General features: G+C 42.6%; 1 protein-coding gene across 1 annotated transcript in view; it reads right to left on the bottom strand.

Moving 5' to 3' along the window:
* LOC131281169 (uncharacterized) overlaps positions 1 to 15,544 on the bottom strand; it is a 115,796-nt gene extending 100,252 nt beyond the window's left edge. The window contains exon 1 of the mRNA XM_058310429.1: positions 15,069 to 15,544. Within this exon, the coding sequence (XP_058166412.1) occupies positions 15,069 to 15,250 (182 nt within the window). The 5' untranslated portion in view covers positions 15,251 to 15,544. The remainder of the gene's footprint in view (positions 1 to 15,068) is intronic.
* Between the last annotated feature and the right edge of the window lie 11,104 nt (positions 15,545 to 26,648).

The following is a 26,648-nucleotide window of genomic DNA, read 5'->3' as shown; positions in this document are numbered from 1 at the left end:
TTTTTCATTTATTTTTCATTAAAAACTAAGATCAGCTGAACTCTACAACGATTTATTACGATCATTATGTCTATTTCTTTATTTGAATAAGCAAAATGATAGTAAATTACACCTTTTTTCAACATCGTCCGTATTTCCAAAAGCAAAACGAAGAAGTTTCACTAAATTTAAAAATTGATGCTTCAGTTGTTAAATGGTATCCCATCAAACAGCCCATCAACCTGAGCCAAAACGACCGAAAGGATCAGCCTTCGTTGGCAGCTGTTTTTGCGAACGGTCTCAGAGAAACGGAACATGTTGAGACCCCAACGCCGTTGCATCCCTCGTCGTGATCGAGAAAGGTGGTTTCGTCTTGGACCGGAGGGTTTGTATGTGTGTATAAGTAATACTTCCAACAAAACAGAACCGCGGATTAAATCAAAAAAGGAGAAATAAATTATTCATCCTACGTTGTGTGAATGTTGAAAACCGTTTTTTCCGGACCTTTCTTCGAACCCATGCGACTTCATAAAGGTGTATATTGCGAAAGCGGGATGATAGGTGTCGTGTGTGTGTGTTTTTTTTTTCATACTCTGTCAGGCCATAACAACCACATTTCCGCCACCCTTCTTGGTGCGTGCAAGGATGAACAAAAATATGGCCGAAGTCTAGTCACCCGAAAGGCCTTGAAAGTTCCAGGAAAAAGGGCGAATTGGATTCGCGGAAGTCGACGTGGTTATATCATGCACGTATCAGCGTCTTACTACCATTACAATCAGCGTAGAGCAAAGCGGATCAAAGCACCCCTCCCACCCCCTTTTGCCAAACGCCTGTTGGCGCCACAACGAAACCTTCCAAAGTACGTACAAAAGACTGCAAGTGGCTACATCCTCCTGGCACACACACACACACACACACACAAATGGGCAGCTCCCCACTCACAGCTGCTTGAGTTGGGTTGGCGCACGAAACACATGTTCCGAGCACGTGTTTCTAATTTCTTCAACCATTCCACATCGACCGGGCACCCCTCACTCACCACCACCACCTCTCTCTCTACCCGGGGGTGATGATGCACAGCCTTTACGCCAGACAACAGCCTACAGGTACCACACACGGCACACACATACACGCTCAAAAGGAGGGCGGAAGATCGCCGTCTTCGCGGTACATCCATATTAATGCAGGCAATGACGCCGCAAGCCGCACCCAACTGATACACTTGTTTCCCGCGGGAAAATTGTGTAAGTGTGTGCGTGTGTGTTTCGGCGTGATAACAACAGATAAAAAAACGGGGTGGAAAAAGCCACCCCTGTGTGCTTACACACCTTTGGGGGTCCTCTGAACTCGCGCGGGAAGAACCAGCACCACACCATTTCCTAATCGTTTCGGATTCTTATCACAACGGGCGAACATCAACAGCAGCAGGCGCGACATTGCTCAATACATCATGCTGTACCGGGAAAAACTGGGTTGGCGCATTGTACGACGTAGTAGAACCGATAACGGGGCCGGAGGGGGGAAAAAATGCTACCACGATGGCCCACGAGTGGCCTATCATAATCGGGTGACCAGATAAGCGCGAACTAATCCGCCGGAAAGCACCAGCGCACACAAGAGCAAATATTGGCGCGAGTTATCGGTAATGCAATCGGTCGAACGCAAAGTATGCTCGTGCACCGGTTGAAAGCCGATTATAATCCATTCAATTTAATTCCGAGTTTAAGTTCGTTCATTTTTACGTTGTTGGGAATGCCGAAGTTACCAAAAAAAAAAGTCAAAAAAGGAGAATGTAACCAGTTTTTTTTTAAATAAATAAAAATTCAGGTTAGATCGATAAACAACACACCGCTCAATGAAATGTCCTCGACTGTCTTAAAAACACTGAAATGCATCTTGTAACTTTTATATACTGAAAAGGCAAACGAATAAATATGCCACAACTGGTGTTGTGCCTTATGAATCTTTTGGCGAGATTCATGCATATGAATCTTTCACGTAAGATTCATTCAGATTGATTCATGAATCTTTTGGGATTCGAATCTTCAAACGTTAATGAATCTTTCGAAACCTTAATGATTCATTAATCTATGACAAACCTTTATGATTCCTCCATTGGTGTGATGCATATGCTATCTGTAGGATTCATGAATTCATCTGAATGAAAAGATCTGAAATCTGAAAAGATCCTTGAATCTCTAAAACGCAGAGAATCGTAAAGATTCATGAATCTGAATCTGAGTGGCACAACTCTAGTCACAAACCTTACAACCCTACAACATTAAATTAACAAACGACAAACGAAAATTATTTGCGAATGTCAACCTGATTCTGCCGATTTCTCGCCAAAAATCAACAATTGCACATGGTCAGTCCTATTCTATTCGAGACCAACGGTGGCGATCGATCGGTTTCCTATCCTGTCTTCTATTTCGGAACACTATTTAACCCGAGCATGTGTCAGCCGAAGGCGCGAAACGTACGTATGTACAAAATCGAGGGAAGAACCTTAGCTGGACGAATGGCCAGAATAGCCTCCCTTCCATAACCCTCCTTAAGAGTGTGGCTACTTACGAGACTACTTTATTGGTGCTACTTGTATCTTCCGAACCGAGCGCCACACTATCAGACCGTTTCGTTCGCTCCTTTTACAAGTAGATTTAATTTCTCCTTCATGCTTCCCAGTTCAGTTAACTCCAACGAGAGCACGATACGCGAGCCACGTGAAAGGTACAGTCATCCAGCGGAACATGTGATCCACCGCCGACGACAACGACGGCGATGATGGCGACGGTTGGCGTCAGGAACCCGACATTCAAGAGCCGGGGGAAGGAAGCGCAAGAGCTGCCCGTCCGCGTTCCCCCTGCCAGACACACGCTTCCGAAAATCGATATCGATGACTGTCATCCACCTCCTGGGTCTCCATACGTCGCCGACGTCCTCCGCCAGGGGCAACAACGGAATCAGGAAATGGGAAAGGAGGTTCGGAAGAGCTGCGGAGAAGTATACTCGAGCAAAGTGCGCAAAATTACCCACCCCTTGAGGTAAGGAAGCAAAAGGGGTGGAAGTTGAGCACCAGCTATACACCTCCGCGTCCTTTTGGGCTCCCCGAGGCGTGGCCGAGGTGGAGAAAGTCAATATGCTAGAACGACGCTCCACATCATCGTTCTCTCGATGGCTAACATCTTCTTCGCTCTTTCTCTCGTACCGCGTGCCATATGGGACAGGTTGTTGGTCGTTCCCGCCACTCTAGAGTAGAGGCGCCAGGACCAACGTCATTCACACACCAACACCCTCCAAACTACCAACAATGGCTGCAGCCCCGAGGGGGGAAACACATTCTCAACGGCCATATGGAATCGGTTGTAACCGGCAAAAAAGCAAACGTAACCAAAGTTCAACCGCGCAAACTAACCGAAGGGATCTCCTCCGGAAGGTTGGAAAAAAGATGATGATGTAAACGTGTTAAATGGCGTCGCAAAACGCAGGAGTGGTTTCTATTTTCTTAGAAAAATTTCACTCGAAATAATGTTGGGATCTTTGAGTGAAACTTTTTGAAAAAAGAGAAACCATACCAACTCTTTTATATATAAAAACGTTTACACTGGTCTGAATTCTTCATTCTAAAACACCGCAAGGTCAGTCATAGTTCCAGCAAGTCAGGCTAGAGTTCGAACTCAACCCCGCACAGATTGATGTAGGAATAGGAATGAAGTTGATTATTTAAAAAAAAATCAAGATAGGAGATAGTTGATTGTATTCGTAATAAACACCACAACGCGAGCGATGTAAACAATTGCATGCCTCCTCGATTGCCGTATGAGTCGATTAACAGCTGAGCGCGGGAAATGAAGTCGGAAGTATTAGTTCCCACTGAGGCCCAGTCAGATGCGGTCTCAGGATGGCGGGATGCTAAACATAACGTTTCAGATCAGGGGTCGGCAAATACCGGCCCGTAAGAAAAGTTTAGTACTACATACAAAAAAACATCTCAATTTTTATCGGATTTGTTCATGTTTTCTTCCCAAAAAAGAAGATTAAATTTGTTGAATGAGGTGTTCCCGTTATACGTTGAAAAAACAATCAACATTCAACGAAAATATGTATGAAAATGTTTAAATATCTTTTTCAAATATTTTAACCTTTACCACTTTTTATGTAACTTTACATTAAATCATCGTTTATCGGTATCCGGCCTGGGCTTTTGGTTTCCTTTTAATCATCTGGCCCTTTTTAGGAAATGTATGTGGACCCCTTTTTTAGATGAAGGCGTCATTTAAAATAGTTGGTTTGTTTATTGACCCTTTTTACACTTTGTTGTTTCTTGCTAGTATAAGACCAGGCAGAAAAAAAAACAAGTATGGGCTCATGTAAACACTCTTGCGGCATTCTTTTGAGTTTAATGTACGCTTGATTTGTCCCTGCATAGAATTTTTGCAAAAGCATGTTTAAATTCTCACAAAATGCACGTCATCGTAGATTGCATTTTCAAGCCTACAATTCGAATATAAACATAAAAACTGATAATAAATTGCTCGTGAGATTTTTTAACACCATATGACGCCACCAGAATTATTATACAGAATTAAACATAAACAAACTGCAATTGATCTTGGACTCAATCCATTACCCTACCACCATTCGAAAAGTCATTGTCGCTACCCTCGCGGACAACCAGCCAATAGACTTCAAAATGGCAGTTATCTTTTACGGGACAGTTGGCGAAGTAAATCCCCTCCCGTAAACAAACCTAAACATGACGCACGTAAACAACGACAGCAAACGTCGGCCTCTCCATCGCACGAATGCAATGAGCTAATCACGAGAAACTAATCTCCATTGACGGGTGAAGGAAAACGGCAACGTGTGCGAGACGGTGTGCTGGGTGTTGGGTGAGGGGAGGCGCGAAGGTGGTGTAGGAACTATTTTCCAATTCGCCATGGGAAAAAATACCTCATGGCGCCAAACCGAGCGCCCGATGATATATCTCGTCGTGGTCGTCTTGGACGCTCGCGTTCTCGTTCGTCACTCGTCGCTCCGGCCCTTCCGACCCTCCACCCACCACCCACCCCTCCTCGCCCGCCCATTCACAGCGGTGCATCCGCGTGATCATTGCACCCCCAATCGAGGTTGTTGTGGACGTTGCCAATAATTGTTGACGAGATAATATTCGCACGAAGGTCGTCGGCGCAACGATTATTGGCGCACTGCAAGTGTGTGTGTGTGAATACTTGCATTCTTTTTTTTTGCAAATTGCCGCCAAAAGGGTCTCTCTCCCGTGGCCGGCGAGCGAGTGCAACGGACGGAGCAGCGAGTGAGCGGGAAAGCATGAAAACAATTGCACGGTTTGTTGCCGAGCTCGGGCAAAGGGGGCCGGCTGGAATGCAATGCAGTGCCGGGCGTTATTGCGGTGCATTTCGCTTTCGGTCGGCACAACACGACCACAAACAAGGTCCATCGCAGCCAAAAGCACCACTAATCTAATGATTTATATTTCTTTACCCGTAAACAATCGGCTTGCGAAATGGATAATTTAAAAACCACCAAATTGTAACATCAACGACACTAGGTATTTAACAACAAACCCTCACTAGGGTGTTTCGGAGCCCTTTGAACAGAAACTAACGCGAAGCAAAAATACGACCCTCCCTTGAAAAAGACCTTCAAACGTCACAACAATTCCAACAAGCGCCACACACCTGCCCAAACAATAACACACACGTGTACGAGAGCTTACACTATAATTATCGATCGATCGTACACCCGTGGGACGCGGGTGGTCGGCATTCGGCCGAGGGGTTTGTTTACCACCCGTTTTTGTTTTGAACACACTCAATCGTAGATCCTCGAACGCACAGGTGGTATGATACGATACAATTGTAACAAGTATGTTGTTTTTTCCCTTTCCGAAGCTTCCATCGGATAAGTGGGCAAAACAATGCTTTCCACTATTTTTTAGGATTACACCGAATTCGGGCGACTGTAGCAGGTAATTGAAAGTAAAAATAGCACAGCATTAATCTTGGAGCATCAGAATAAAACAGTTGAAGTTATATCTTTCGCTTCCTGTGTTTTTATGAAAACTAAGTTCGTGTGGAAAAAGTAACATGTATTCAACTAGATTCAGTTGCAACGGTAGATGATTAAACCTGAAACCCACAAAGAAGACCGGGAAAATGTAACCTTACATTTGATAACTGTTGGCCAAACTCGAGCGGATGGGTTTTGGGGGGGCACTCCTGAGCTGGCTCCAGTCCTTCCTATCGGATCGGACGTACAGGGTCAGGGTCGGGAGGTCCCTCTCCGATCCGTTCATCGGCCTATCCGGTGTACCTCAGGGGAGCGTCCTGAGTCCTCTCCTTTTCACTCTTTTCATCTCGGATTGTGTCTGCGCCCTCCCACCAGAGGGCTGTTTGATGTACGCCGACGATGTCAAGTTCTATCTTCCTGTGTCCTCGTCCAGTGATCCCCTCTCTCTGCAAACCTTTGCAGATTCCTTCTCAGCTTGGTGCATCGCCAACGGTCTGGTGCTATGCGTGGCGAAGTGTTGTGTCATCTCTTTTGGTCGCTCTCCTGACAAATTGGTGCACAACTATCATCTCAGTGGCCTGCCCCTCCCCCGTGTGACTGTAGTCAAGGATCTGGGGGTGTGGCTGGACGATAGGCTGACATTCAGGTCGCACCTGGACTCAGTCGTCGAACGGGCCAACAGGCTGCTGGGACTCATCGCCCGCATGACATCAGAAATTCGCGACCCCCTATGCCTGAAGGCGCTGTACTGCTGCTGGGTTCGCCCCATCATCGACTATGCCTGCGTTGTCTGGTCACCCGCGGGCGTCACAGCGATGGATAGGTTGGAGGGTGTGCAGAGGAAATTCACGCGTCTTGCCGTTAGGCGATTCCTGAATGACCCCTCTGCTACCTTGCCTCCTTACCCGGTCCGGTGCCGTTTGCTGGGGCTGGTTAGCGTCAAGGACCGCCACTGCCACGCTCGCTCGTTGCTGATCGCTAACATCCTACATGGCCATATTGACTCTCCTGGCCTTCTCGCAGCCATTCCTTTCTACGTCCCGTCCTACAGGTTGCGAGTCCGTCCTCCTCTTCACATTCCTACACGTCGGACTCTGTTTGCCCAGAATGACCCATGGCTACGTGCATTGTCCGACTTTAACGCCGTCGGTCACCTGTTTGACCACCACATGTCCTTGGTCAGCTTCCGTTCTCGTCTCCTGTCCACCGTTTCCTAATCTTTTTTCGTTACCCCTATCCTGTTCCTGTTGTAACCCCTCTAGTCTGTGTTTATCCTTCTGTTAGCTTTTAAGTTGGACTTTGTATAGCCACACGGCGAACAATTTGATAATAAAAATAATAAATAATAAAATAACCATGGCGCTTTTATAGCCTTTTTGTGAACATTTCATTTAAAAAAAACCCACAAAAGCAGGAACAAGTTGAAAACATTAAGCGCACTTACCAAAGCCATTGCTAAGGACTAACAAAATAAAATAAATAACCAGAAGACATTGCTGAGGCCAAATAGTATGAATTGAATGACGGAAATAATAAGTCTACTGATGATTTAGGTATTTGTTCAATAATTTGTAACATTGGAAAAAATAACGCAAACCGACTAAAGTAGGAACAGGTTGAAAATGTAGAACGTATTAAACAAAGAGATTGCATGGGACTATCAAACTAAATTGAATAAGCAGAAGACTGGCAATACCAATTGAATGATGAATATTAGAAGTCAAATCATGGGCTTTAAAATACAATAGTTAAAGAAAAAAATCGAAAAGACATTGAAGCAAAAAATAAAACAAACGCAAAAATTACAAAATGATTTAATTATTTGTTCAATAATTTGTAACATCGAGCAAATTAAACCCATCACTGTGGCGTAAATCGCGTTTTTTAAATGCATTCCATGCAAAGAAGAACATGCATCACTCGATTTGCGCTCCCGAGCTGCGGAAAAACTGCGTCACCCGGACCTCGGGCCCATACTTTGTTGCATTGTTATTTGTGACGTTAATCCAGGCATTCGTGTGTAATAGTTACAACGCGCCGCAAACGACCGGTTCTCCCTCTGGTAGCATGATTTACGACCGTTCCCTTCCCCGGTTCCTCGCACCGACGAAACCGCTGTACAGTTATACTACCATCATCATCATCAGCCATATGCGGGTGGAACGCAGCCATTTCGAGCGGGAAAAACTAATAACGCACCAACTCCAAGGGTGCCGGCCGGCCGGGTAGTAAGAAAAAAACAGCGCATGCACTTGAGAGCTGCTGGCAACTTTGTACAGTTTCGTTCCGTAGCCGATGCAGTTGCAGCCTGCTGAGACTATGCGAGTTTTTGCAGTTTGGCGTACAGCACACACATACGCAAGAAAACAAACAAACGTACTACACAAACCCCCCCAGTATTATGGCGAATGGCCTACTGGAGCTCCAGACGCTGAGGGGGCGATGATCGTAGGTCGTTGCAGGGGAAAACCAAACACCGTTCGCCTCTTCCGCCCGGATATTAGAGGAACAACCTTAAGACGTCATCTACCGGACGATCCTCGTTTGGCAGCTTCCCAAAGCCGATGTCGAATCGAGTTTGCGAAGCAGAAGATGGTTGAGATTTCGTTTCCAGTTATTTCTGGCGCCAAATTTGCATTTGCTGACCGGAGTGCATGGGTTCTGCAGAAATAAATAGCATCGACTGATAACGCCACGGCACTGCTGGGTGTTGGTGTACTGGTGTGTGCTGCCTGTGGTCACAATAGGGCACCGTCTGATAAGGAGGAACGAGTGAAAGTATCCCGCGTTCGTGGATCCTCGATCACGACGCCATGTTGATCCGCTTCTCGCCAGCTGAGTCCAAGGCATAGCTGTTGAGCCCGGTTTTGTAAATAAAGCTTCGTTCAAGGCGGCACGTGGCCGGGCGAGGGGAGGAGTGCGAGGGAGTATTTTGCGCGACACGCTGCTACTACACTACGACGATGACAACAATCATGCCAAACCCGGGCGGATGCGAGAAACACCGGTCGAATGCTGCTGGGGGAATGGACCGAGGAAGCTGGGAAGGAGGGAGGACACCACCACCACCACCACTACGGGGGCGCTGAATGGAGATAGACTATTTTTAGCAAACGCCAGTAATTGCGTTCCCCCATTGCTTGTCAGCATCCATCTCGCCGAGACCGGAAAGCCCTCCGGATGAGGGAAAGCGAAACGACAGGGGTGGGGGGTGATGGTGATGGTGGGTGTGCGATTGTGGGATTGTAACTTTTTTTTCCTCTCCCCTCCGCGCGCCGTCCCTTCGAGACGAGAACGAGACATCTGACTCACGGTGATGAGAACTTCCATCCAATTCATCGCTCTCCACCCACCCACCGTTGCCACCCTCGGCCTGAAATCCGGGGGTCCGGTTGCGATCCATCAATCAGCACTTCCCTCGCGGCCCCACATGCCGGGGGGAGATGTATGCAAGTATGGGAGGAATTTGTAATACCGCCTGCCGCAGCGCAGTAGAGCATCGATCCGTGGTGGAAGCGAACCTTATGCTAACAGATCCGGTGGTGTGTGGCTGCCTTCTTGCCGCGTCGTTCAGGTCAGCTGTTTTGCGCACTTCGTTTCGGTTCCCTATCTCTCGCAGACTCTCGCAGAAGATTGAGCCGGAGCTGTAAGATTGTGTGTGTGTGTGTGTTCCCGTCCCTACCCTCCGGATGGGGGGGTGGCGGGTGTGGGGGGTGGGGGGGGGGGGAAACAGATACAGCCATTATAGTACGCTGATTAGCAAACGAGGTACTATGAATGGCGGGAGCTTTAAGTTAATGTCTTATTTCGAGATCCCGGCCGTTTCGATGGGGACATATTTTCTAAGCAATAAGCGCAAGTGGGCGATTATTATTTTAATCTCGAGGCGCATGTGAGACAAGGCAAACCCGAATGCAAGACATTCGAACAGTTCTTTCCAGTGTGAACAAAATGGTACATAAATTCAATTCACAACAAGAAAAGATTTAAAGTGCATGATAGAATGAATCGCAATAGAAACTAAAACTATTTTTTGAAATAAAGGAGACAAAATTTAAAGCAACATTATAAAAAAACAAAAGTTCATGCCTTAACGATATTAACGATAAAAAAAAAACAGAAAAACTGCAAATTCGAAAAAGAGAATTTTTTTAAAAAACAATTAGAACCATAAACAATTGAAAATGAACGATTTAACTCTTTCATTCAAATTATTGTAGAAAAATACATTATCAGTGCCTTACTTTTTAAAAAATTACTAAGTTTGTATAAATGTGTTTTTTCGTTAAAATTCAATAATTCAATTTTTCTTTGAAATCAAATTTCTCTAAAACGAATGTTGCAAAAACCAAGGGTTTACCAAACGGTTTCTCCTACAAGCACAAGCATCATATGGAGGACGGGGAAAAACATATGCAAAGCAGCCATCATTGCATCGAAACAGCTGACAAAACAATCCGGAGCCAATGTAAATCCCTTCTACCAGCACCACCACCATCACCTCCCTTGGACGGGGGTAGCACCAACACACCTGCAGCACTTTCCCCGGGGGAATGGTTCTTACCGGCTCCTTTCGTATCCTGCAACCACTCCGTTCTGCAACTCGGAAAACTCTCACCCCAAGGGCAAGCAGACTTCCTTCTTCCAGGATACGATAATTGAATTTTGCGTAAAATTGTTTTACGCTGACGGGACGCCATACTCAAGCACACACGCACACACACACATACGCACGTAACATCGTACAATGTTTTTAATTTTTAATGCATCGGGCAAATTACACACATTGTTTCTTCCCCTGCCGCATAATGAATCCGGGGAAAAAGAGGAACGTGCGTATTTTCCTTCTAAAAGGGAGAGAAAAAAAAACACAGAAACGCATACAACAACGAAGCGATCACATCTTCGGCCGGTCGGTGTCGCTGTACATAAGGGAAAGTGTTCTGTGAATGCACATAATTGCATTAGAGTATAGAAGGGCATTAAAAATGGCCCAGCGTAAGGGACGGAAGGGAGACAACAAAAAAAGATGTATTGAAGCAGCTGTAGTGGTGTATTTAGAATTGGAAGTGAAGATTTCCCTTCGTGTTTGGGAAGTTTAATATTCATGGACCAATTTCTTTCTCGTTAAAGAGGGTTATGAGACGAACACGGGGACGAAAATTAAAAAACAAACTACTTGAGATTGCACCGAACAGGGAAACATTTTCTTTGCATTTAAAGCATTCGATGTTCCACTACGGAAAGGAAACTCCACCATTAGCTACTCCAAGTAAATGTCTTTTTGTAATTTTATGAGTAAAGAAATTCATTCATTCTATTGTTTGAAAAAATATAACGTAAATTCATACAACTTGGTCGCACGTAGTTAACGAATTCCGAGCAACAAAAAAAGTGATTCGGCTGGTAGGGATCGAATATTGAATAAAGGGGGATATCTTGCACAACATTCCCGGCACATTAGATTATCCTGCAATCCGCCCATGACACCCGAAGAATCAACGTCGTACGTCGTACGTCGTCGTCGTCGTCGGCACACATGATCATAAATTAGTCGAAATGTTGATGCGCGGCTTCTAACGGGGTTCCTCCCTCCCCGATCCGGCAAGGCTACAACAACAACAACGAGGCAATCAGCGAGGGGAAAAACAGCTGGTGGTTTGTCGGATGGGATTCGGCACTTCGGCACAACAGCTGACTGTCACAAACTAGACATAAAATTTTATTTTAGAATTCTCTATCCAAAACTTGTCAACAGAACGTACTTTTTAAAAACCATTCTAACGTGGCACCGAGCGTCATCACAATCGACAAAAAATGGCATCGGGTTTTTTTTTCGACAAAATTTGTTCAGCTAGGAAAAAACAGGGATAAAGAAAACAACTTTTTCATTGAATTAGCAAACTGCTTGGCAGTCGCATTTTTGACACACATACCACGAGGACGGGTGGCCAGGGGGCGGTGGGAGCTGTAACAATAAACAGAAAAAAGGTTCCATCGGCTCCAAGAAACCGGCCCGCGAATGAAAAGGCAAAACATTCAAATTCTTCACCGTGTCTTCCGAGGCAACAAAACAACCGTACATTCCCCGATTCCAGGAACGGACGCCGGGCAAAAAAACGAAGCCCAGCGGGGCGCACGCGGAGAACGTAGCAAGCGTTATAAAAATTACTGCGTAATTTCGTTACCAAAACAACGTCGCCTCCAATAGATGTGTGTATACGGCGTCATCGTTTCGGCCCCGCGGTGTGTGCGCAGCACTGTGGACGCTTAGCGTGGGAATGAGCGGTCGGAGTTATTTTTTTTTTGTAAATCACAATTTTTGCTTACTACTTACATTACAATGACAAAATCAAATTTATTTATTGAATTCTAAAAAAATCATCAAAATTGTGTTTGGATTATTCTAAACAAACTTTTGATGATAAAGATTTTATGCAGAGCGGAAGGTAGGGTTTGACTTTATAAACATTGATCACGGTTTTTCACATGATAGTATAAATGAATGTTTGCTTCAAAAATGTCTTCCTTTTACATAAAAATTTAACCAAACGTTTCGTTTTAAAAACTAACTAAAATTTCTGAAAAAAAGTATTGGAATCATCTCCTTGAACTTTCTCTCATCCAACAATCCCGTGATATAGCCATTTCAACTCCTGGTGGCCACCGTTTCCCCATAGTGCTGGCAATAAAAACAACCATAACACCCCGGCACAGTACACAGCTGTTGTGTGATGGGGCATTTTTGTTTTTTTGCTTCTTCCTCCTACCCCCGAGAGCGCCCAAGAAAAGCGGCGCGGAAGCGCCCTCGTGTCGTTTTTCTTGACTATTCTGGTCTTTTTCTTTTTCATCCACGACCATTTGCGATCAGATGGTGCTAAGGCGGGAGAGGTTATGCAATCGACCGCGTGCTGTAGGGGGTTGTGCCCTTTCCCGTATCCGTGTGTTCCTATCGCGTGTAGATGATAAGCCGTTTTTAGGTTTTTTTTAAGGCTAAGCCGCAAAAAAAACACACAGGCAGCAGCTGATACCAACATGCAATTTTTGTATAGCATTGAGCATGGTTTTCGTTTTGCCTAGTCTCAAACAGATTAATTTAAAAAAACCCAACCTAAAGTCCACCGTACGACGGAGAAATCATCGTCCACAATGGACAGCGTCGTTTGCCCAAAAGCCAAAACCCCTCGGAATCGAATCAATCAACCCAACACACAAAATGGCGTAGAACTTGGAGATACGCCACAGATGATTTTCCTCCAACCCCGCGCTCGCGCCGCTAGAATAGGAAATTCAGAACGCACGCACGCACGCGCACATACAGGTAATAGGAAAAAAAGAGGGAAACCGGGGAGAGAAAGAAATTACTTAAACATATGGTTGTTAACATCTGATTACGACCAAGGGACGAAGGGGCGCGCGTTGGTTCGTTTTGTTCAGAGACCATTACACACGCACACACACAAACGCACGGAGATACACTTGCACACCACCGATGCATCGAAACGCATCTCGATGCACCCGGCGTGGCGTGCCCAGCGCGGAGTCTTGGAGAAGTCCATCGTCGAAAACCTGCACCCGATGGATTCCTCTCTCTAGGGCGTTCTAATGCGCCCGCCGCTGGAACGAAGGAAAGCGACATTCTGAACTGATTGGAAAGCGGAACAGCAGCGTCGAAGAAAAGCGACGGAAAAGAAGGAAGGAAGCCCTCCCTGCCGCCATCATCTCGACGGTACGGAAAGGGAAACTCGTTCTCCACAAGTGCAACAACGCAGGAAGCGGTGGAAGAAGCGGTTGGTCGACGAGTCGGAACAAGGTTTGAAGGAAGCGTACGTATTTTTGGACCACAAACCAAGAGAGGGTAGAGAACGGAGGAAACGGTAGGGAGGACGCTTCAAGAAGGGAAGCATAAAAGAACGAATCGGTCGTAAGAAAAGAACGAAAAGAAGCATTAAGCGGTGCGGAATGGGAAGAGAACAGAATCATACCAAAAAAAAGTATGAAAAGCTGAAGGAAACAACAAACCGCTCCAAGTATGGGTGTGTGTGTGTATGTGCGCGCGCATACTTTCCACATTTACGCTCTCATTTTGACGCGCATTTTGCTTCGGGTGTAGCTTTTGTCTCCGTCCTTTTCTACCTGTTCCTTGGGTGGTATCGTTCTATCTCGCCTTTTCCCGCTGGTACGCCGGGGGACGCGCATTCATTGCCCGGCTGTGTTTCATCGAAAACTTGATTTAATTTCAAGTGGCGATGCGTCGGTTTCGACTCGAGATTGAAACAATCGAGTTACTCCCGGAACAAAGTTATAGAAAAACTGCGTTAGCAGCAAAAACGCGCGCTTTCGGGTGAGTCACGTGATTCCGTCTCCAAATTTCGGAGAAGTAAGCGAAGAGCGTCCGACAAAAACCATACTCGGAATTGTGTTCCAATTTTTGTCCCAGCCCAGCCGAAAAAGAAATCGACAAAAAAATACTACACCGCATAAAAGGATCAGCAGGACCAACACACACACACACACCCGTAACAAGCGTCGGCGACGAGCTGATCTATCTATATACAACAGCGTCGTGTACATAAGGTCGTTCGCTCTCTTTCTCTCTAGCAGCTGGAAAAAAATGATACCTGTACAACGTACAGCTGAGCCGTGCGGCACAGACAGACCCGCCAGACGGCGGGGGGAAAGAGAAGCGGGGAGAACAACGCGCTTCTAGAGCAGGACCGAGAGTAGACCCTTTGCTTCTCCCTTCCGAAACATTCTACCAGACTACTGCGACACCAACACTCGAAAGTGCTTTGCTGTGCCGCTGTTTTCAGAATGGATTTCAGGAAATTTGCTGAAGCAATTTCCAACCAACGCCTGCTCTTCTCGCGTGTATGTTGGGGAGAGAGAGAATGAAAAAGCGAGCGAGCGAGTCCTGCATGGTATTGCGATGCACGCTAAATTTTACGCCCGGCGGACGCACGCATCGCACACGAAAAGTTTGGAGCAGAATTATCGATTTTTTGGCGGCAAAGAACCACAGAACGAACCCGGCCGTAAAAAAACCACGGGACACGTACCTCACTGTCTCTTCCTCGCATATGATATCCTGCATCGTGTCCAGCTGCATGCAGTGCGTTTGATAATGCTGGTGTTCCTGCTGCTCCTGCTGCTCCTGGTGCTGCCGATGATGCTGCTCTTTAGTGGGAATTTTCGTTGGCGATTCTTCGTTTGTGTTCCAAACTTCTACCAACGACATCATCCGTGACACGACACACGCGACACATAGACGTTCCTCCCAGTCACAGGTTTCACAGCACAACAACCCACGCACGCCACGGCGGGTTCACTTTACTATTACGATTGTGTTTTTGCTTTCTCTTCTTCTCCAACAGTACCCCTCACTGCCTCGGAAAATGCACAAACTTTTTTCCTAACTCACTTTACCCTCCTGAAAAACTCCGCCAACCACTTGATGGCGAGATGCGAGCCAACGAAAACTTCGGAAACAGAGATTTGTGTCACTAGAATTATATGTGTTGGGCTGCTTTTCTTGATTTTCTGCAAAAAAGAACGCACACAAGCTATTATACAACGAGCGATAGCACGCACAAACCAATAACAAAACACGCAACGGAAGACGCACCTTTGAACGACCACTTTCTATGTTTGTGTTTGAGAACCACCCGAAACTATATTCTTTTCCACTTGCAGTTTTATGTTACAATCAGTTTCAGTGCACCTAGAAATGCGCCGGGTTTCGATCGGTTGTTCGGAAATCACCTGCGATTTATACCAGCCAACTATGGGCCCCTTTCAAAAACAAAACACAAACACAAAACACAACTGCGTATTCGCCGAAGCGAGCTTGTTTTCAACACTCAACACTCTTCCAGGCGGGTCGTGTTGTTGACCGGCTTCCCTTATCGAGAAAACGCAGGAAAACAACGCTAAACTAGCGCTCACCTATATCTGCTCGGGAGGGAAAAAAACGCCAGCGACCGTACGAGACGAACGAGCGACGCGAACGCACAACACGCTTTGATGACGTTCCGTCGATAACTGCGCGGGAAAAACAGCTGGACATTTTGACCATCTTATTTAGTTTTTTTTACAATCTCTCGTCGAGAGAAGAGAGGACAATTTTCTCTCGCGGAGAACGAAACGGGCCACGAACACATTTCCATTCTGCGCACCAACACATGCGCATCCGTGTACAGACACGTTGCCGGCCCGGTTCGGTTTACCGGTTCGTAAAAGCTCACCAGATGACGCTAGCGGCGTTCCCATTTCCGGTTCGAACCGGGAATGAGAGTAGTACGAGTCTGCGCTCACCAGATGACGCTAGTGAGCCCACCAGATGGCGCTAGCGGCCCTCCCATTTCCGGTTCGAACCGGGAATTACGAGTAGTACGTAGCTGCGCTCACCAGATGACGCTAGTGAGTGCTAAGATGACCAAGATAGTTATAACAAAGCAAAACGTCACGCCCCCAAGGTGCTTAGAGTACACTTGTTCATTTTTAAATTGAAACTAAAAAACTGGTCTTCAACGCATCCGTTACGCATCTGAAAATGCGTTCGATCGATCAGTTCTTCTGCATCCGATACTTGAATAGAGTAAGTGGATCCATAATGGTGCTAATACCACTGTAGTAGTTGTATTGGAATAAAATTATAGCTCTAAGACGAAATAAATGTAACGGAGAAATTTGCTCTTCTTTGAAATGTTCTTTGATCTTTTGCGGAGTGTTCAAAAGATGAACCATACCATTCCGTAATATAAAAGCTCTAAAATTCATACTTTCTACAGGTTGTACCAACATGATTTCCTTAAGGCTATAAATCACTACAAAATCATTAAAACCATATGATTTTGCTACTTACATACACCAATATAATTGATTTACACGAACTTAATGCATTTATGCAAAATTTTATTATATTTTCATAGTTTTTGCCATTGAGCATTAAAGGCACAACAAGAGAGACAAGAGTTGTTCCTATAGAAGCCATAGATTTTTTTTTCACAAGTAACACACAGAAGAATGGAAGGAATACAATTTTTATTCCAGGTTTTGGCAATGTAATCAGGTAAGTTTGGTGATTTTTTTCTGTTTCTACAAAACAGAAACCCTTTACATCACATGTAAAAGATAGTTCTCTATCGGTTGCAGCTGTTTGCCTAGTTTCACCGGCCATTTCACGTTAAATCTCTATCTCTTCTTCTCTTCTCTTCTTCTTCTCTTCTCTTCTTCTCTTCTCTTCTTCTTCTCTTCTCTTCTCTATATCTATAAAAATGAATGTTTGTATGTTCGTGATGCTAAAACTCAAAATCGGCTGGACCAATCTTGATGACGTCTTCGTATGATTTGTTCCTTTTTACCCAAGGAAGGTTTAGGAAGAAAGAGAGTTTGAAAATTCCCAAGGAAAAGCCGGAAAATGTGAAAATTAGGTAAAAACGGCTTTTTTCCATATAAAAAAAAATTACCTTCTCTAACGAAAACGATTGGACTTATCCCAACAAAGTCTTCCGCTGATTTGTTTCTTTTAGCCCAATAAAACAATCCAAGTTAGATTAGTTAATTCTTAGAAAAAGCCAGAAACCCAGAAAACTCGATAAATGCTTTTTTCCCAAAAAAATTGAAACTTATAAAAATGAGTGTTTGTTTGTTTTTAAAGCTAAAATTAAAGCTAAAAAGCTAAAATCGGCTGAGCCATTCTTGACGATGTAATCAGATTATTTATTCGTTTTTATTCATGGCAAGTTTAAAGAAAAGAAAACTTTAACGTTCCCTAAGGAAAAGCCGGAAAATGGAAAGATTTGTGAAAATTGCATTTTCCATACAATCAAATCAAATATACGATGTATAATTTAAACTAAGAAACCGCTTGGCCAATCTTAACGAAGTTCTGGGATGACTTTTTTCCTTCTTACCCATACCGATTACAATTGTGACAAATCATGAGTCCGAATTCACAGATCATCGAATAATTTCATCTCGGTTAATCAACAAGCGATCACCTAGATCACGTGTATTTGGTTCTGATACGCGTTGAATGTATTTTGTTGAGTGGCAGAAAGAGCTTTCTTGCTAAATACATATGAATTTTGAGTATTTAAGTTCAGGGAAATCTATCAAACAAATTTGCAAGTACGTCGCCTGATGGGATATGGCGTTTTTTGGCATTGAAGGAGAGGACTAAAGTGTCTATACGTAAAAGAAAGATTATTTTGATGAAGCCATAAAAAGTCCCGTTGATTGATATGTATAAAAATGACATCGCCGAAGAAATTTCACATCGCTTTTGAAAAGGAAATTTTGAACAAAAAAATGGAAAAACTGGAATTTTAAAACATTCTTTGGATTTGTCGGATATGCCGCGACTTAAAGATAGATCTGTTATTGTTATGTGTTGTCGACATCTTCATGAACCGAATCTATGGGGCTTCCCTTGAGTTTCAATACTTTGTTAGTCTAATATTAGCGTATTGTTAATATGGGACGAGGCGAAGTTCGTTGGGTCAGCTTGTGATGATATAAAATTGTTGCCGCCATACTTTTAGACCCTTAATAACTTGAAATAATGACAAGGTTGATATTTTGACTAATAGAACCTCACCAAACCGGTGTTTTTCGTCAAGAAAGGTGGGTGTACGGATACTTTTTTGTCATCGATTTTAAGCCTTTTTTTTGGGTTTCTTTAAAACAAAGTGACCTACAAGTTACTTTTTCGAAATGTTAAGACCTCATTGGATAGAACAGAAGTTTATTTACGAGATGTCGTTTAAATGGTAGCCCTAGGTCACGTAGTCACTGAGATAATTAGGATTGCAGTTGAAATTGGTGACTGTACGGATACTTTATTGGCAGACTGTACGTTAAAGCATATACTACAGTTTTAGCTGCAATATTCAACACCTTTTTTATGAATTAAAATTGGACATATTCCGGTAAAAAAACACAGTCATTTCAATGACACTGCATTGGTTTGTAAGTAATGTTGTCGTTCTGTTTGAAATAGGCTTCAAAAACAAATTACAGTCAATTTATATTCAGTTTTTTCCAAGTTTTCTGTACTACCAGCACACGATACACTTTTTAATAACACTTTTTTCGTGTACTTTCTATGGTTTATGGTAAAAACAGATGTTTTTCAGAAGAAAAGTGGTGTCATCATAATTGGTATAAATATGTAAAATGTTGTATTCTTGACACTTATAAATTACATCATATTGTTAGCTACATGATTGAATGCGCCACTATTAGTACCGTTACCCTACCCTATCCTACAAGGCCGAAAGAAATACTCAAAATTAACCCTTTTCTTAATGTGTACTTTCTATCGTGCACGATACCAAATTTGAATCGGTGTAATTCTTTTGATTGGAGGTTGTTTCTAAAACTTGGCAAAATTCCTCTAAGAGGTAAAAACATCCTTCAAATCGAACAACTAGCGATCAACCCGAGAACGATCGTCCATCAGCATATCCATATATTTGCGTAACTTTCAAATGCAAATTTTGTTTAATTTGATTTCCCTGCACTAAATCAATGACAGCCGCTTTGCATCACCAAAGTTCTGGGCCTAACTTAGGCGAGCGCAGACAAATTTTGTGATGCACTGCCCGACCACGCGGTAATCGAGGAATATTAATGAATTTTTAATAAGTTAATTTTTGTTTTTGATATCGCGAGTAAAAAAAACGGCAACGAGAAAGCACCCAGTCGATGTCGCTGCCATCCATCCTGACATCCTTCGGTCGGGGCGTAGGATGGCAATAAATTAAAAATTAAATTACATTTTAATAAAAAATAAATTTACAAAATTCACAGCCTGCCCCAAGAGCTGATAAGACTTTGACCGCTCACAAGAACAAGACGTAGCAAACATGATTGATCGTATGCGTAACTCGGTGTTTCCCGGTGTGCCCGGTGCATCCTGCACTTTGTTAAATGCAAATAATTGGAGTGAGATGATTTTGTTAATTTGCGATCAGACGCGTCGAGAAGAAAAATACTTCCATTTTTCTTCAATCCTGAGGGTGCGCAAGCCAAATATTTTATCTGTAATTTGGATCGCTCTATAACCTGCTCTATAATGTATTGGCAACTGTTGAGATGCTGCTAAAATAGACTATTTTTTCAATGTAGCATGAATTAAATTATAATGTGATGGTTTTGACTTGAAGCGACTCACCAGAACTAATATGCAAATTATGAGGCAGCACTCTTAAAACATCCAAGCATACCGATCAACAAACTCGCAAGTGGTCATTTGAACTTCTAATACTGCCGGACAATGCTAATCGAACGACGCGATCATCAAACAACACTTTATCAAAAGAGTTTATCGAGTCTGAGTCAAACTTTGGAGCGCGAGAGCTACATTGGATCCTTCCGTCAACGAAACTGCCGATTAGTGACTGAACCAAATAATGCGGTATCGAATGGCTTGTTATTATCCTAACTGTAACTAATGGCAAATGTCCTGGCCCGAGCTGCCCCAAACAAACGGTAATTTACACGACTCCTCTCGCGGTAGCGTTGCGTTTAAATGCTTCGATCCGATCGCTCAGGTGCAAGGGTCGCGTCGGGCAGCATAAGGTCAACTCGGCAGATCCAACTGTCGTACGCCATTTTTGCGTTAGACCAAGCGCAGGTTCGACATGTTTTTCACCCTTTTCTGTCCTTCAATGTCGATCGATGCTTTCGGAGCATATGCTAGCAAACAGGAGTAGGTATGTTGATATGTTGGTTAGTCTTTTCTTTCAACAATTCTGGTCCGTGCTACGAAATAAAGTTAATAAATTGATTATAGATTGGTTGAACTACGGTGTTAAATAATAATTATGTTTTCAAAAGTATATAAATTAGAATATGCGGAAGGATCAGTAAAAACTACCGCTCGGTAATAACAAGAAATCGATTACTGTAAACTCCCCATTGAACTAGTCATTACTGGATCAACCAGATGGTGCATTGTTTCTCCGATCATTCCACGAAGAACAAGTACGGACCGACTATTTTCGGTGAAACGGCGATTGGTAGGAAGGAAAAACACAATTAACAAACTTTTTACGCGCCCATCAGCGCCCAACGCTGGAAAGGGTGCAGGATGTTTAACTAAAGGGTTCAATTTTCATTTAATTCAACACCTTGAGCCGGATTCGCGCAATCTGCGGGTCGAGTCGGTTTGTGCGCGTGCCGTTTTATGTCTAGAACGAATTTTATTTCTTACTTACCAAACATCTGGTTCGCATAACGGGAAAGTTGTTTAAAGAGATGTTTTTGTTCGTGTTGCAAAATTCAAGCAGCAGGGAAATGGGAATATCCACAGGGAACGTTTTTAATATTGCTTTTATGCCGATAGCATTTGATTGATCATGTCAGAGGTTTTGAATAATATACTTTTAAAAAAAATGGCATGAGTGCAAATATTGCATAGAACAATGGGAAATAATAATTTTTTTTATAATGTATGTCTGTTTATTTATAATGCATTAAACTAACAAGTGACTGTATACGATATGTTCTCTGAAATACTCCTTTAATTTTACTATAAGTAACTCATTTCACTTTCAAACAGTATTTCTATTATGACAACTGTCCCACACAACACATATGCATGTAAATCGAATATCAACTTGAAATAATCGTACTTCTATGCAATATGATAGAATCGTAAATGAGGCAAAAAAAATGCCTATACGTACAAAAGTGGAGGCGCTAACCGTACATTGTTCAAAATGTATATGTTTAGTCGTATATTTTCTAAGTCGGCATCATATACGACTTACGATATACATCAGCCGTACATTGCTCGTTCATCTATACGTATGCATAAAGAAAATCGTATTACATTCTTAATCGACATCATTTGCAACAAAGAATATACAATGCTCGTACATTGTATATGCATAATGCGATTCCGATTCGAAATATACTAATATGAGATTCAATTTATTCAACTTCATACGACTTCGAGTTGTGTGGGGTTCCATAAGTACGAATTTTGAAAAAAAAAATGCGCCCTGCTACAGCGCAATACTTGTAATGAGGAAAAGGCAAAAGTAAATCATCACTGCACTGTCTCTTCTATGCGTTTCGTTGAAAATTATGGAGTAAATAAGCGTAAATTATGGGGGTCCGCGACAGTCGAGCGGTAGCTCCGGTTAGAAAATCGGCCCATTAGCGCCGGGGCTCACCACCTCGTCGGCGTGGGTTCGAATCCCAACCGAGACCGGACCCTCCCCTGTACGAGAGGACTGATTATCCACGTACCACAGGGAAACAAGTCTCGTAAGCTCTTAACGGGCAGGGGTGACCAAGAGGTCGTTACGCTAAGAAGAAGAAGCCCGAACCTGAACAATATATGAACTATGATTCTAAACATAAAAATGATGATTTCTGATACCAGTGTTTGCAGTTGAATAGAACGAGTCTGTATAGTTTTAACCACATGTTTTTAAACCAAATGTTTGAAAACAAAACTTACCTATCCTTACTTTCTTTGTTAATAGGTGTATTTAAAATAAACACAGAAAAGGCATTCTTGAAACACCCATCACATGAAACATTCATAGCCCAAAATAATGCCGAGAATCACCTTGTCCCGTATGAAACGCTTCCAAACCAGCAGCAAGTGACTAATTGGGAAACATTATTGACCGCATCAAAAATCACTTAACGCATCCCGGCCGGAAAAGCCTCGCGGGCAATTGCATTAAACCCGATGGGACGCGAAAATCAATCATTATCATTACCGGGCCCTGGCCATCGAGCGAAGAACATTATGGCTTTAGGGCATATTGGGCCGAACGTGGGGACTTTTCTCGCCGTGTTCTGATAATATGCAAATTGGACACATTTTCGGCGACTCTTGGACACTTTGCACTGAATGTTTTCACACTTACGTGTGAGAGGTACGAGGTACGACGAGGTGCAGTGTGCATCGTTTCGGAAAATGTTTAATAACGGTAGGGCATTGTTGGAAAATATTTCGTTTCATTAAAGTAAGCCATTTACAATGTGTTTATGGTAGTGCGGAAGAAATTAACACCTTTAATGAAGGCAGATCGATCGAAAACTTCGTGACGAACACAAGATAATTAATTTTGAATATGGATGTAATAGTAGATTTATTGGCCAAAAATTTACTTATAATATGATATGACTTATATGATGAAGGTTTAATGGGTTAATATTGTATAATAAACACACAATGACAAATGGAATAAACTGAGCGTTAAAGTGCAAGAAAGAGAAACAAACCACAAGAGAAAACAAACAAAATAAAAAGTAAACTATTAAAATATACTGTATAAACTTACGACCTAACCGCTTAATTAATTTTTTAAAAGCTTAATTTTTTATTTACTATGTGCGTTTTTGTATTTACGGCAAAATAGACGAGTGCTCCACCAAGGTGGCATCTTAAATCAATTGTTCATAAATTTGTTCTGAAGGCTTTTATGTTTGGGCATTGTGTGATGTGTCGTAATGCTGCGTGTGCAATTGTTGGCCTCTTTTTAATGAATACATCAGCCTCTATTTTTTTAATGTTAGTTAAAAAGAAGCAAAATAAGAATACGGATATTTTTTCGTAATATATTTCGTATGTTCCCAAGCAATGCCTTTTAGTTATCTTTAAGTTGAAAAATACATCCTCGCCAGCTTTGCAATACCTATAAGGGTGCAGTGCATTATTTAAGTGTTTTAAAATTAATTTTGTCAATTTCGTTATCCGCAGATAGGTATTGGGAGCAATAACACCCGCATATATCTCAATAATCTTAATTTGTGCACAATACTCGAAGTGGTTAAAAATTCATCAAAATAATTAAAATCAACATTTGCAAAAGAAATAAAAAAAAACATCATAGAGATTTCAGTTTCACTTCCAAATTGTTATGTAACAAACCCAATTTTACACCTGTGCTCTGCAGGAACATTTGATTGACTATTTTTTAATGCGCACAGCTTTATAGAATACTGCATGAGTGTATTACAGTCTAAAAATAGCAAAACAAACTGTTTTGATTGTTGATAATCTGCAAAAAGGATATTCTAGCCGCGATATCGGGAATACTGTATTGACGATAGAAACGTTTGCGTTTTGATATTAATAAGTAATAAAATAATAAGAGTGATAAAATTTAAATTGGATGTTTGAAAACAATTAAAAAAATTGTGTCATTGTTTAATTGTAGACTGTAACTGTACTTCAACAGAATTATATGTTTATTAAACAGACAGTGTGGGCGATGTATGAAACATAAGCCACTCTACAAACTTCATAACGCTTTTACCCTACCCGCACTATCCTGGTCGGCGGAAATAATTTAAGATTATTTAATTTGTTTACTTTGTATCCTGACGCCACATAATCCGGGGTTATGTCTTCGGTCGTTGGCGGAGCATAAAAATCGCTTACGAACAAACGCTATATGTAAATAGCTGTGCGTATGCGAGCTTGAATCAGCGCCTCTTTCGAATGTCCTCCGTGTCTTTTTTTGCCTTTCTCTCTCTCTCTTCTGTTCGTAGTATGTGTCACTCGCGGTTTGAAAACGAACCCAACAAACTCCAGCATAACGTGTACAATAAAGAGAAAAAGTGGCGAGATTGCGAGCAGTAAAAATGGCAAAAACCTCAACGCCGGAGGAGCTAACGAGTCTTCGGTCCGACCGAGGACCAGAACCCGGGTTTTCTTACCCCTAGTTCCCCGTTCCGCCTGTCGCAGCGGGTCCATCCATGTGCTCGTTTACTACCGACAATTGCCGTTGACGATCCATAACGATAACATATTGGGCATGAATAAATTTGAAAAACAAACAAAAATCATTCGCGGTCGACTGATTATTTACAACCCCTTCTTTCCAGCGTTTGTTTCCCCTCGCCTCCCATTCAGGGTACCGCGAATGTTGTGGCTGCGATTGGGTGGATTTCGCGAGTTGCACCCGCGCTTCGACATCGTATCCTTGCATCTCAAGACATCGTTAAATCCCTACGGACGGAACGGAATGCTTCTCTCCTGCTCTTGCTGAACCGAAATAAAAGTCAGTCTGAGCCACCGGAATGAAAAAAGAATGACCGAAGGAAAAGTTTTATGCTGCCCCCTTTAACTGGCGTGCCCCATGTTATGGGGAGGTTTCGAGTTTTCCTCCCGATGACGACGGTCCGGCCATTCGTGACGCTTCCAGGATGCTGCCGTTGCTGCTTCTGGGTTGACCGCTTGCGCTTGCAAAGACGGCCGAAACCGAACGCGAAAGCAAAGAATGAGCGAACGAAACCGATCATGCGATCGGTGCGGCTCCCTTTCTCGCGATCTCTCGCGCGGCTCGCAGTGTGTGAATAATAAATGATCGTAAAAGTGAAATATGCGTTATTGCAAATTGGATTTTCTGTTCCTCTTTGTAAACAAATTAATGAATATTTTTTTTATTGATTATATTTTGCATATTTTCGCTGGCAGACCAATTTCCAGCGCGGCGTGACTTATGGACACGGGTTGGAACGTCGGTTGGTGGAAGTAAATGGGAAACGCGGGATGGAGGGTACATGAAGGCTGGGGGAAGCCAAAAGTGTGTCTGGCGTAGGAACGGAACGGAGCGCAGTGAATTAGTGGCCGAAAATGTTCGAATTTGAGTGCCACGAAATTATTGAATTGAAATTAAATTGTTGCTTTTTCCGCCCTCTTCTGCACCTTCTGGTGGAAAGTAAATTCCAAAAAGGGCTCAAAATGAATGGAAGTGGGCTCTTATGTTCCCTTCGGAATGGTTTGTTTGGTTTTTTTTAGAAACAAGTTTGTGTGTGATGGAATTGATGGCGCTTACATTCAATTAAATTGGGATTGGATAAGTTTTACTCGGATAGAAGAGAAAAGGCATGCAATGGAAACCCATGAGTAGATTTTAATTCCAATGGCCTGCTGATGATGTTTTCCTAAGGATATTTGTCACAATTTGTCTCTAGATGTCGAGCAAGGTATAAAAAGTACAAAACTTTAATTTAAATATTCATGTAGGAAAAAATAGTGCCATACCCAATGATATTAGCGATTTTTGAAGTAGTGCTCACTCTATTTTAATTCGATATTGATAAACTTTAGTAAAATGTACTCCTAATATTTCAAAATAAAGGGCCAGATGGTTTGTTGTTTCCCGCATTTCATCATAATTTTAAAACTGTAGAAAGTACTAAAATGGCTTAACTATTCAAATTATTCGTCTTCCCAAGTTGGAATGTTATTTTGGAAGCATAAAAATGGCAGAACAATCATATTTGATTTTTTGCTGCATGTACAAATTTGTACAAATAGAAATGCAAGCATATTTATGTAACATTCTCAATAAATGACATTTTTCTAAAAAAAAGTTCAGCCTCGCTTAGTAGAGTAAATATTTCAGAGGATAAGTATATTCGAATTTTAAAAAGGTTATAGATTATTCCATGCAGCAATATGTCTTTTAAGATCTAAACTAAGTTTTGAACACACAGCAAAGCATTTTATAATGTTATATCTTCAGTTTACAGAACTGAGCTATAATATTTTTTAACAATTCGAATATTACTGTTTAAGTTCTGCAATTTACCCTTTTTCCAAAATGAAAAGTTTATTAATTTTTCAATTTCATATAAAACGAACAGCATTACTGGCA

This window comes from Anopheles ziemanni, chromosome 2 (assembly GCF_943734765.1).
Source record: "Anopheles ziemanni chromosome 2, idAnoZiCoDA_A2_x.2, whole genome shotgun sequence".
NCBI classification, from domain to species: Eukaryota; Metazoa; Arthropoda; class Insecta; order Diptera; family Culicidae; genus Anopheles; species Anopheles ziemanni.
This window is presented reverse-complemented; position numbering and strand designations above follow the sequence as displayed.